At 33.3% G+C, this 14,034-nt stretch overlaps 1 protein-coding gene across 1 annotated transcript in view; it reads right to left on the bottom strand.

Annotated features, from left to right (window-relative positions):
- The window catches only part of LOC149482267 (uncharacterized), a 38,472-nt gene extending 28,382 nt beyond the window's left edge, over positions 1 to 10,090 (bottom strand). Inside the window, exons 1-2 of the mRNA XM_089703885.1 lie at positions 9,862 to 10,090; positions 1,604 to 1,800 (exon numbers count right to left, since the gene is read on the bottom strand). Of these exons, the coding sequence (XP_089560011.1) occupies positions 1,604 to 1,800; positions 9,862 to 10,090 (426 nt within the window). The remainder of the gene's footprint in view (positions 1 to 1,603; positions 1,801 to 9,861) is intronic.
- Between the last annotated feature and the right edge of the window lie 3,944 nt (positions 10,091 to 14,034).

Below are 14,034 nucleotides of genomic sequence, written 5' to 3'. Positions count from 1 at the left end.
CTGGTCATTTTTCAAGTGATTCCTTTTGCTCTCCATTCGCAGGTGGCCTTGCTTTTATTATCTACTTTTATATCAGAATTTTATGAAATCACGATAAATAGGTAGGTTGGATATTTGGGCTCCTACTTACTAAATATACGTATATCTGTACGATTCTGTACACAAAAAATATCATACTTAAAGATATATTTTAATGTTTCAATTGAAAAACCACTATAATTAAGTTTATGTTCAATAGAGAGTTGCTCATGCATTCATAAACCCAAATAAAATTGACCAATTGTTTAAATTAAACAAATTAATTGGAAATTATTCCATTGAAACTTAACCAAAAACAAAATCACAAACAACAATCAGCTCACGGTTGTCGAATAAATAAAAATTATTTTATTACGAATATATTTCCATCGTACACTACAATGAATACTGTATTTACCGCGGGTCGCATCCCAATTTTAATTGTAATATGTGAATTCGTATTTTGCAGGCGAGTTTTAATTATCAGGAGTCGCGCTCGCTTGAGTTACGCGACCGCTCACAATATTTATGGCAACTCCCGACCATTCCGATACACTTTTTAACGTAATGAGCGCTTGTTGCTAGCAACATTCTACGGGGGTGCGGGTGGCGCGTGTATATTGCTTTACGATTGTTTTTCCATTATGTATTATGTGTTTGCGGTACTTTTGTTTACTTTGCTTTACGTGGGCTTCTGAATATTGAATATACGGCAGTTCGTTACAGATATTATCATCTGCGATATTATAGCCGTTTGTTCTTCTAATTGCAACATTAACAATTCAGTTGTAAGAAAATTACCAAAAGGTATAAATAATTTCTTCAGTTTAGCAAGCAAAATAAATACCATCCTAATTATTTATTTACGTCAGTACAGCAATAGTTTCCGTAGACATCGTCAAAAGAAATATAAGATTAGGATCGGCGAGTCACAAGCTAAATCTATGTGATCAGTTGTACAGGAAGGCGCGCAAGTAACCCGGATCCGTTTAAATATTCAAAAGGAGAACACGTCGCAGTCGAAGCGCCTTAAATAAAAATGAGCGCCTATTATGAAATTAACAAATGCCGCGGAATGTCTGCTACATTTTTTTCCACCGTTCCCGTCAGCCGCGGCCGAATTACCGGACACTAATTGGACTGTGGAAATGCAGTGACGGACGGAAAAGCAATATTTTTTTATTGCTCAACGTGAATATATCCTAAGTGGTTTGATTATTATGGCCACATTTACGCCTACTGTAGAGCTATGAAGGGACTTGTCCCGCAATACTACAATTAATAGAAAACAAATGATGATTTACGTTAAATATTATGACGTTATATTATATTATGTTGCTTTTATAATATTATTTTACTATTTTTGGGATACTTTGCGCCATTTTTTTTTATAAATTCCAGTTACAAACTATTATAGTGGAATGTTTCAACTTATGCATTTTTAAAACGTAGATATTAAACTATTATCGTCATATAATCTTAAAAAAAATTGAACCCCCTGAATATACATTCCTCCAATCAATCACTGTAGAAAAACAGAGTAGTCCCTTCCTTAATATATGTATATATAAATATTTTTTATTACCTGTACTCTCGCTTCTGTTAAGTCTATTTTCATCGCAATCTCCTCTCTCGTGTAGATATCTGGATAGTGTGTTTCTTGGAATGCTCTCTCTAGTTCTTTTAGTTGTGCTGATGTGAACGTTGTCCTGATTCGACGCTGTTTCCTTTTTTCGGTTAAGGATCCCTCGTGGCCGCCATATACTTTGTACGGTAAGCCGGCTGTTGACAAAAAACATATTTAGACATACAGCCAACATTGAGAAATCGGTGTATTACACGACTCATAATGCTAGGCATTAGAGAGTGCACTACCACAGTATTACAATAGGAAATATATTGTAATACTTTAACTCTACCATTGAAAAACTATTTATACCCTGCTTTAGCTACTTGTACTAACTGTTTAGTGTATTATACGATTGATAATACACGTAATTTAGTTTAGGGCCGATTTTTCAATGCTTGGATAAAACTTATTCGTCGAATAATGTATAAAACTACCATTTTAAAACCGTATTCTAATTGCCCGTATTTGACAGTTTACAGGTGGCATTTTAATATTATCGTGTAATACTTTATTGGACGGGTAAGTTTTATCCAAGCATTGAAAAATCGGCCCTTAATGTAAATACATTATGATGAATTAACCTTCAATTAGATTCATTATACTAAATTTATATATAATATAGCGTGAGTATTCTAAATGAAAAGAAAGAAAAGCTGCAGGATGTATTATAGCGGCCATTTTGTCTCCCCTCCGAGAGTGCGCCCTCACCCAATGTATAGGTACCTACAAATTCAACAATATACCCTTGTATTTATACCTACATTTAGGTTACACAAGGTTTGCTATTTAATTTGCATACAAAATTTTAAATTAGTATAGCCTCATTTTTATTAGTCGTGGTTAGTTATTTTATGGCACAAAAAACTTTTTTTAAATAAATATTGTATATTTACATATTATATTCTATTTTATACATTTACAGCAATTTTATCATATTTTTTAAATTTTTATGATTTCGGTCTGATTAAATTGAATAACTACAGTTTAAGTACCATCCGATTTTAGTATTATGTCTTGGTTCAATATTATGCTATAACATTTATAAAAAGTTTCGGGGATGGCTAATTTCAATCTAAAATTGAACTAAGTGTTCATAAAAATTGGTTGTCTGAATTTCTAGATTACAAAGGTTATATTATGTTGAGTTCAGTAGAAAAACTGTAAGGTAGGGATGTCGCGTGGCATCCGTATTGATCGTAACTCGTAGCCGACGCTACGCTAGGGTGCTACGACTGAAGAAAAACTGCACATAATTATCTAACGGAATGAAAGAAATTCTGAATTATTATGTTATTTAGTTGACTCGATTTGTATTTAACAATCCATCCGTGTAGCAATCTTTAAACTCTTATAATGCTAATTAATTGTAAATTATTTGATGTCCATGTCGTAAATACTCTCTTAGATGCTTTTGTGCTTTGACAAAAAATAGCAATATTATCATAACCAAGAGGATTCTGGCACGGCCCTGACTGGTCACGGCCGTGCCATGTATGTATGACGTATAAAATTCTGAACATTTTGATATTCAATTAGCGAGTTGTACAAAGCATAATGGGCTCGTATTAGACATAAGAGACGCGGACATGCGGCGGGCAACGGAAGACCGCAGACCGCACGCGCACAGCGACAATTACCTCAAATGAACCGGAATTAATCGAGACTCGCTTCTTGGCCGAGCTGCGGTCTCATTTGCATTATTAATAGAGGGTGCAGGGGAAGGAGGGGAACCAGCGCTATGTCTCTGCTCCCCGCCCGCTCGCAATTTGCGGAACCTAATGAAGAGGATCTTCGCAAGATGTTCCATTCTTATGATCTTTAATTTGAGTTTCCAGTTCGTAGGTCAGAAGGGCTCGCTCATTGTTATTGCTACTTCTAATATCCGTTTGCATGTTACATAATGATTATTATGTATATTTCTTTTACAATAGATTAAAAGAAGGCACATAATTCGTAACGACATAACTCAATATTATATATACTACGATCACTTTATCTATTAGATTTCTATTTCTGTTCTAAACTATCTTCACTGATAAGTCTTTTACTTGATCTATTACATAATCGTGTTAATGTTACCTATATGTTTACATCCAAATAGTTACGTATTCCTAACATTCCTGATGATACAAGGGAGCACGTGGCACTAATTAATCGTCAGAGAGCGATTAATTCCCAGGTGATATGATCCGTGACTTATTCGACCCCCTAAGCACCTCCTCACGAACCAACAACAGCCTTAACTAATTACAGCGAGGTGAAACTGCCTGCGGAGAAACGAAGAAAGTCGAATATTATGTAAATTTTAGAATATTAAAGAAGGAATAATCAAAATTCGTGCAATGTTCTGTTGACAGTAAAAAGTAAGGGTTTTATTAAAATATAGTTCACTATATTCTAAGTGAATCGGAGTTGTTTTATCTCAATTTATCCGAAATGCTTGGCATCATTTTTCTCGCGTCACGCAGAAAGTTTGTAGACATCCATAATGCAACCTACGTCGACGCGTCATCGCGGCATATTGCGCTCAAGCCGCGGGAAGGGTTACTACAGATTAATGGACATTAAACGTAGACATATCCAAAATTATACTACTGTATAGCAATATTTCTTTATTTTTTTAATCCTATCACTTTAATGTTGTCGAGATAATCAATTGAAATATTGTGATGTAAAACGGCTATAAAACACTTCTAAAAGTAATGCACGAAAGCAATTTATTTTATATTTGCAAATAAACATGTGGGTAAATTTACGTAATGGTAGCTATAAAATTTATATTTTCGAAGACGAAGTAAAGTGTGGTGGCGTTCGGAGCTCATAAATATAAAGAATAATATTTAACTGCTTTCGTATTGAAATGTATCTTATAATTTGATAACAATTTTAGCATTAGATAAAATGTATAATTATGTATCATTTTATAGGTACTGTATGTCATATCATATATACAAAACGAACAAGCAAAAGTTGAGATCATTTGCTTTTACTTGAGCGCCACAAATACATTTGTAAAAGTTTTCTTTCCGTGTAGAATCTCTAGAATAACATAACATTGTAGAAGTTACGATCGCGGCTTACGTACGACACAGTTGAACTGTAAGATATTGCCTTTTTTATGGCCCACTCAACTATAGTATACTTTGCTGGGACAGAATAGATCACATGATGCGATAAAATATTGCTCTCGGTCCTGGCAGCAAATCGAATTAACCCGTCCACTTGCATGCAAAGGCGAAGGCGACATGAGAATAGAAATTGCGATATTGGTTTAGGATGGATGCCGGGATACGCGGTTTTCCCTTTACATCAAATCAAATTGAATAAATATCTACTGGCTATGTAACATTGAATCCGAATTGTGTAATGGCACTTTTATGTAGATATTAACACTATTTAAGTGAATTATGCAAAATGTGTAATTTTTTGTTTATTTATTTGAAACTATGAGCAATTTGTTTCATAATTTATAGATATAAAAAAAGCACTAACTTAAAAATTACCTATATGAAAACATATTTTTTATTTCAAAATTACCAATTGAATCATTTTTTAACAGTTTTATTTTTATTTCTCTATTTTCCTTAAATAAATTACAATTAACAGCAAAATACTCACTAAACCTTATTAACGCACGACAATTAATACGCCAAGTTATAATTAATTTCTGTATGATTAACGGGAATAATCCTGGCTTACTCAAGATTACATGGACGCCTGAGGTGAATTATTGTGTTTCGTGGGTTTGGGTCTTAAGGAGAGACCTTCTAGCGGCGAAAATTAACGAACAATGAACTTTAACTGAATTATATGAGAAATTTAAGAGACAAAGTTCTTTACAAAAACTGGTGATAATGTTTTCGATTTTATATGCGTCGAATAGCATTTAGTTTTGACTGCCATGTAAGGTTTTGTTTGAGAAAGCTCTCTTATACTTGGGTGTCCTCCCCTTAAGATTCTCGCGGACGCCGCTGCCAATTAGGGGCGCAATCGCTCACGCGGCAAGAACTTGGCGCCCCGCTGCCCTCCGCCCCGCCCAAAGCAACTACTCTTTGTTACAGTCGCCGCAACCTTTCGCTTCCATACTCGTTCGCGGAATGAAAACGATTTTACTTTACAACAAATTCATTTCAGTAAAGTTGGAGTTTGTTGTTAATGGAATTACGACTAATTAAAATTGTTTACTGCGGCAAACACATATGTAGGTAGGTACTTTACATTTTTCGTAATAAAGAATCTTGCATATGAATGATTTAAATATGAATACACTACACTAAACTATTATACCTACGTCATTTTACAATAGATAGTATCGCATTGAAATAAATTCTGATACCTTCTTTAAAATTAATAATGGGCCACACTTTTAAAAGTAGGATGTATCATACAATATAGTCTTAATTTAGATAAAAAAAATGTTTAGTAAGTATTAAACTTAAACTTCTCTAACTCTCCGTTCAATCCTACTAATATCATAAATGCGAAAGTTTTTGAGGATGGATGGATGGATGGATGTTTGTTACTCTTTCACGCAAATATTACTGAACCGATTACAATGAAATTTGGTATGAAGGTAGCTGAAGACCCAGAATAGGATTTAGGCTATATGTATTTTAACACAGAAATCCCACAGGAACGGGATCTATGCGGGGTTTTCTTTGAAAACACGGGCGTAGCCGCGGGCGGAAATCCAGTTATGTATATATATTTATTTTTGAAGCCATATAAAAAGTGATTACCTATACTATATCATTTAACACATATTAAAGTGACAGTTTATAGAAAACCGTTGTATCCCAAGTATGATGTTATAAACATACTAACTTAATTAGTATTTTTATTTTCGGTTAAAAAATTGTAATTATATATAATTAAAATATACCTACATACAATAGTTTACCTTGTAATCTAAAATAACTTACGTCGGCTTCAATACAATTCGGTAGGTGACTGTTTACCACAAAGCGGCCTTATGTTGTCCACACAATTATAATCTCTAAATTAACAACCAAATAATCCAGATAATAGAAAACAAAAGGTTTTTCCATTTATAAAACATATCTGTAATGATAGAATTGTAAAATAAAAACATCATCAGGTGTTAATAGATTAAAATTAAAACATTGATCCAATAATAATTTGCAGAAGCCTTATTTTATTGTTATTTAGTCGTTATATTGACTTTATATTTGTTAATTTAAGATATTATGCTATACATAATAATACGGTTTATACCTAAACAGATGATACTCCGAACTTCCTGCAGAAGGAATTTATTATTTTGAATCTATGCGCTGAAAGGGTAAATCGTTCGTATTTTATCAGTTCCCTACAAACATTTTACATTTTTACCGTTACAATAAATATTTAAATACGTATATATATGGTAAACCGCACCCTCTTATTTCATCTTTTGTCTGCTATTCTGAATATAATAAAATTTTAACACTAGTAGATACGGACAGTACAGACTAAATCTCTTGTGATGACAATAAAAAAAAAGGTTTTGGAATAGGACCAGTTAAAATGTCACTACAATAATTCACCATAAAAAATGTTTAATCACAGTTAATGCTATTTTAACTATCTAATACTTTTGTATAAACTGTAATAAAATTCTATTCAATTCAGGAGACAGAAAAATTCCATTTAATTTTCTTTAGCCCTCTCATGATAAAATTATTAAGTTAATTTGAAAAATAAAAGTACCTTTAGAACTGCAGAACTTTTTGGTTGGAACTGCAGATATAGAAAACACTTTACCGACAACTATACATCCATACTAATACATTGTATTATATTATTAATTATGTATTATAAATGCGAAAGTAACTCTGTCTGTCTGTCTGTCTGTTACTCAATCACGCCTTAACTACTGAACCAATTTGCATGAAATTTGGTATAGAGATATTTTGATACCCGAGAAAGGACATAGGCTACTTTTTATCCCGGGAAATAGGATAGGTTTTATCCCGGAAATCCCACGGGAACGGGAACTATGCGGGTTTTTCTTTGCCTGCGCGGGCGAAGCTGCGGGTGGAAAGCTAGTATTCTATAAATATAATAAATATTCAATGTATGAACAAAACATGTATTTATTTATGAATGCCCTTCGAAACTTTTTTTGTTAAAATTTTTTACTTAAACACGCATACTTTTTAGTTTTTAGAGTTCCGTACCCAAGGGGTAAAACGGGACTCAATTACTTAGCCTCTGCTGTCTGTCTGTCTCCAGGCTGTATCTCATAAACCGTTATAGCGAAAAAGCTGAAATTTTCACAAATTATGTACCTACTTCCGTTGCCGCTATAACAAAACTAAAAATTAAAAAAGTAAATATAAAGGGTCCTCATAGTACGGAACCCTTCGTGCGCGAGCCCGACTCGCACTTGGCCGGTTTTTAATAATAATGATGTGAAAGCATATAAATATTCTTAAGTTATAAATAAATACAAAACCTTTACTAAAATTTTGCTTCAGTTCAAGTTGGTTTTTCATAGGTATAGTAACCGGGCCTGATGAAAAAAAAATACAAGTAAGTACCTATAAAATAATATTATACGTATGAAAGTATAATATGACTTATACGTGATTTTACTTATGAAATGATTGGGAAAAAGATCTATTTTTTTATTAGAAACTAGCGGTCCGCCCCGGCTTCGCCCGTGGTACATATTTACGTTTTCTCTACATAAAAACCATCCTCGTACTTCAAGGAATATAATAAAAAAAGAATTATCGAAATCGGTTCAGCCGTTCTCGAGTTATGCGCTTACCAACACATTTTGCGATTCATTTTTATATTATTAGATGAGAAAAAGTTGTAATTAGAACTGGAATAATTTAGTTACACTTTCTTACAAAAAGTTCTAATCGATTTAACTGAAATATATTATATTTATACCTACTTAATTACAGATATAAAAAGGATTTATTTAAGATTTTTTACCCAAAATAGAACAGAGGAGGGATAAAAATAAATATTTTCGTCTCAGAGCATTATGTCCTTTTTTCACAATATCGCTATGCTAAAATAATTACCGTTCATATATATTTTTTTCTAATATAAAATATCTTATAGGTAACCAAGTCATGCCTTTTAATTACAAAAACGTTAACCATAGTTATTATAGAAAGGTTGATTACATTAATTGAAGTAATTAATTTCTGTAGATACCTACTAGATAACTTTAAGTGCTATAAGAGTTAAAAATTATAGATATTCCGCATTATACTATTTGAATAAAAATAACCACTAATTTATAAATTATAATATTTGATCAGTTGCATTCTTTACAAATCGAATAATAAATATTTTATCTGTTTCATGATCATCATTTGAAACACATAAATAATGATCATAAAACAGAATTATTTTAAACTAGAGGTCCGCCCGTGGTACATATTTCGCAATAAAAGGTAGCCTAAGTCCTTTCTCGGGTATCAAAATATCTCCATACCAAATTTCATGCAAATTGGTTCAGTAGATTAGGCGTGATTGAGTAACAGACAGACAGAGTTACTTTCGCATTTATAATACTAGAGGTCCGCCCCGGCTTTGCCCGTGGTACATATTTCGCAATAAAAGGTAGCCTATGTCCTTTCTGGGGTATCAAAATATCACCATACCAAATTTCATGCAAATTGGTTCAGTAGTTTAGGCGTGATTGAGTAACAGACAGACAGACAGAGTTACTTTCGCATTTATAATATGTATTAAGTATGGATTAGTATGGTTAATGAAATACTCATTTACTATTTAAGAACCAAGTATAACCTACCTACCTAACCTATTGATAACGATGTTTTCAATATATAAAAACGTAGACACGATCATTATAACAAAATATATATCAAGGAGAATCGCATTAATACTCAAATATTTAAAATAATACTTCATCGAATCTATCAATTCTTGCATCTGTCTTAAATACCCATTTTCACAAACGAAATATTATGTTTTAATGTTTGTTAACTATTTTTAATACAATTAAAATGAATACAAAAAAAATACAAGCTACAAAGCCGTAACAAACTTGCTACGCGCTACGAGTAGTCTCGTAGACGTCGTAGCAAAAGAATTATGTAATTAAGCTAGCTTTCTTTCTGATTTCACAATGAAAATGATAATATTTAGCTTAATTTACTGTCTTTATAAGAATTATAATATAAAATCTTAAACTGACACTTATTTCAATGAATTTAACTACTTACGTTGTAAATTCATAGCTGGCGGGAAGATGTGATGATTTCTCATAGCCGCGTCTTGTGGTCGCGCACATTGTGGCGGCGGCGGCTGATAGCGCATACCCTGGTATCGGTAAGCAGCCTGGGACATCTGCCCGCAGGAAGCCAGCTCGCCCCAAGACAGTTCACCGCCACCCGAGCCGAGACATCCACCTTCGAATCCACTGCCGGCACCGCTCAGATACCCGTACTCCATTTTCAGCGATATAAGACACTATCTAACATCTATTAAAAGAGACAATTAAAAGAATTTGAGCGCTGAAGATGCAGCGCGCCGCGCGGGGCGCGTGCGACTCTTGTAGGAAGCCGCAAGGGCTCACAACCGCATAATTGGATGAGCAGCGAGTATATCGAATTATGCCGATTACAGATGGTATCGGATCTCGAGGATAGTTTTTGCCAGCGTGGAGGACCGCGCGCTCGCCCCACTCGAAATCGAATGATAAGCCTAATTCAATAAGGGCGAGCCTCGAGGAGGGGGCGGGGCCGCACCCCTAGACAGGCCAATGGCCGGGGCTGCCGGCTCGCCACCGCCGCCCGATTGGTCGCCGGCCCTCCCCACCCCACCGCCAGGGGGTGCGTGTCACGACACTTGTCTACTTTTCTTTTCGCCGACAGTTCCTTTGTCATTGAGGAAAATAAAAAAGTTGTAATTAACGATCCAGGTACGTTGCTAATTAATGGCTGTTGATCTTTAATTGAGATTATCTATTCTTGCACTCGATTTGCAACGATAACTTTTTATTTAAACGAACTTGAATTAACTTCAACTTTGTTGATGACCATCAATAACAAATATTGTATTTTTAATGTTCATGCAAACTTCAAGAATTTAATTTAAGTTTAGGTATATAATAAATTGTGGTGCGAAAAATAAATCTATCTTCGAGGATCTTTTAATTAAAAAGTTGAGAATTATGATTTAATTTATCCATATTTAATTATGCACGTTACATTGATTATATATACAACTAGCGGTCCGCCCCGGCTTCGCCCATGGTACATGTTTACGTTTTCTCTACATAAAAACCATCCTCTTACTTCAAGGAATATAATAAAAAAAGAATTATCGAAATCGGTTCAGCCGTTCTCGAGTTATGCGCTTACCAACACATTTTGCGATTCATTTTTATATATAAGACAAGATACAGCGTTTATGCTGTTACTGTTTTGTATTGTTTCTTTGATTATTAATTATCTAATATGTATTTTTGTTCTACTAAATTAAGCTCTATAATGACCAAACCTTACTTCTTTACCATTAAAACTATTTATGTACTAACCTTTTTTGTTTTATTTGTTGACCCACTATAAAGTTTATTTCGTATTATAAAATTAATCATAAATCTGTTAGTTAATCATGATAAACATATTTCATAGATATAAATTAAAAAACCTTTGAGAAAGTGAAACTAAAATGATTTGTATACAAGTAAACAGATTGAACAACACTGATAAAGGGTGCGTGAGAATATGACGCGTATAATATTCGCAATATTAGAGCGAGTGACGAGGCCTCCCGGGACCTCGCCACACGCTCCGCGAGTTCGCGACTTTATTTATTATTTATATTAATTTTACTACGCCGCTTCCCTTGTTTTATTTCTCTTTTTTAATTTTTTTACGAGCCGCTTTTGGATAGAATGTTAAGCAGTGACAGATTCGTGATATTAAACATTTTTGAATCGTCTGTATATTGTCGTTATTTTTGTTTGGTTTTACTTTAATATTTATACCTCGGGCACAATATTCGTATACCTATGAAAAATCTTAGATTAAATTTCTTGTATGATTTAAGACCAAGGCTTTATTTCATAATCGAATTTGCCAATATAGCCACAGTACCTATTACAATTTTTCCTATAGCCGTCACGTAAACACACATTAGACACACAATTAGACTGTTTCATATATTAAGTTGGAAAATTAAAAATTACAAAATAATTAGCTTCAAAGATTGTATAAAAATTCTTTTCTTCACATAAAACCCTGAACAAATAAGAAAATCTTTTTAGTTAAGTACGGCGACATTTATATAAACATTGCACACATACAGCAATCCTGAGAAAGCGGAAAACAAGACTTCGGTAAAATATGTGATCACTTAGCGACCTGCAATCCAAACAACTGCTGTGTAGTTTTTCACTTTCCTTGATGACGACTTTTTCATGTTATGTTGACTAGTTAGGTGCTCTTTTGCAAACAATTTTTTAATTGTAACTTAAACTTCTATAAAATATGTTAAAAATTTTGTTGTTTTATTTAATTCTGTTATGCAAATACGATTAAATTTAGCAATTTATTTACTCTTCAATAAAACTATACATAGAAAACTTATTGCTAATATACAAAACAAAAAAAAAACAGTTTAGTTTATTAGGCGGCCTTATCACTTAGAAGTGATCTCTTCCAGGCAACCTGGGCAAAAGGTAACAAGCTTACTGAAATTACGATGGTAGGTAGAACAAAAAAAAAACAAGATAAATAAATAAATAATAATAATTAAAATAGATATACAGGTAGATATATAAATAAAGATAAATATAGATGAATATACTACACTCGAATATACACAATTATATTTTTATTAATAATATGTATACAATTTACTTATATAAGTAACTATAAATTATTAGCCAATTTTATTAGGTCCGTTAAGGATAATGCGTTTTATACATAGGTAAAATTTCAGAACAATGAATAAAGAAAATAGGCTAAGTAAACACTAATCTTTCTTTGTGTATGGAGATACTTACATATTTTAATTCATGATACACAATATAATGGTAGAATCTTCCTGCTGTTGACAAGTGAAGTTTACGATATCGAGAAAAGGCTCAGGGCATTCACCTTCCTTCATTGGAAAACAGAACAGCGTCCACAATAGTTCCAGATGCGGTATTGTCAATAAAACGACGAAAGTCAGTCAGAGATATTTCATGCGAGATATTTGACTCGTCACTCAAATAAAAAGGAACGTTTAACATCCTGTAAATCTTCAGTCCATATCATATACAATTAATCAAAAAAATATAACATGGTATGTGAACGAATATATCTATCTAACTCAATTTCACAATATATTCGTCAAATTAATACAAGTAGGTATTGATCTACGACAATGACAATAACCACTACCTATAGTATTTTTATCTCTAGAACTTTGTGTTACTTGTTCGTTACACCACTTCTAACTCATAAACTGAAATGATTTTAATGGTGTCTCCTCTTTGATTGTGATAATAATTATTTAAAATTTAAAATATTAAAAAATATCTATTAATGTAAGTCCGGATTGAGCAACTAGTTTTCATAAAAAATCATAGAGAAAATGACTGCACTCGATCCTGCAGTGATCTTCTAGCAGAGATCTAATCTGATAATGCGGTGGTTATGGCCGGGATGCGTGCGTCTTCCCCGCCTAATTCAATTTGCGCCCTTGAGCCACATGCTGCGTTGCAAGTGTCCCCACACTCGTTCACTGTTTTTAATTAACGGACGAGTAAACGACTTATGATTTCTTATGGTGATTAAATTGATGCAAACAACGCCGTAATTTTTGATTAAATTAATGCTTTGTTGAGGTCAAAGCACAATATTTTTATAATGTCATCTAAAATACTATAGTAGAATAATTAATAAACCTACCTAAAAAAATTACGAATTATCCTAGGCACATTGTGACTTGATTATGTTGGCACGATCCTTATTAGGTAAAGCTTTCAAATGCCAACTTAAAAATTGTATCAATGATATGATGACTATTTTAGAAGTGTCTTGCATTAGGATCCAAAATAAATTCCGAAAACGTTTGTAGGTAATATTAATATAAACGTTTTCAATTAAGATCGATTAAATTTAAACCATTATTATGAATACTCAAATAATATTTCGAGGATTACCAGTATCAATAACTGACCCCGCTCCAAAATGGCCTAAGCGTAATGGTGGAAAAATAGGAGGGGGTAGAGGGGAAAATCGCGATGTGGGTGCGATGGCACAGCACCTGAGCCAGTGATTGATGAGTTCCGCCATCGCCATGATTGCCAACTCCCTGCCAACATGGTATTCTCGTCAATGTCGGAAAAAGTACATAATGAAAAATTAAATGTACCTAACTGCGTCAACGTCAGTGCCCGT

Source organism: Colias philodice, chromosome 15 (genome assembly GCF_061535455.1).
Source record: "Colias philodice isolate Cphi_HAF_F1 chromosome 15, ilColPhil1 Martin Lab GWU primary, whole genome shotgun sequence".
NCBI classification, from domain to species: Eukaryota; Metazoa; Arthropoda; class Insecta; order Lepidoptera; family Pieridae; genus Colias; species Colias philodice.
This window is presented reverse-complemented; position numbering and strand designations above follow the sequence as displayed.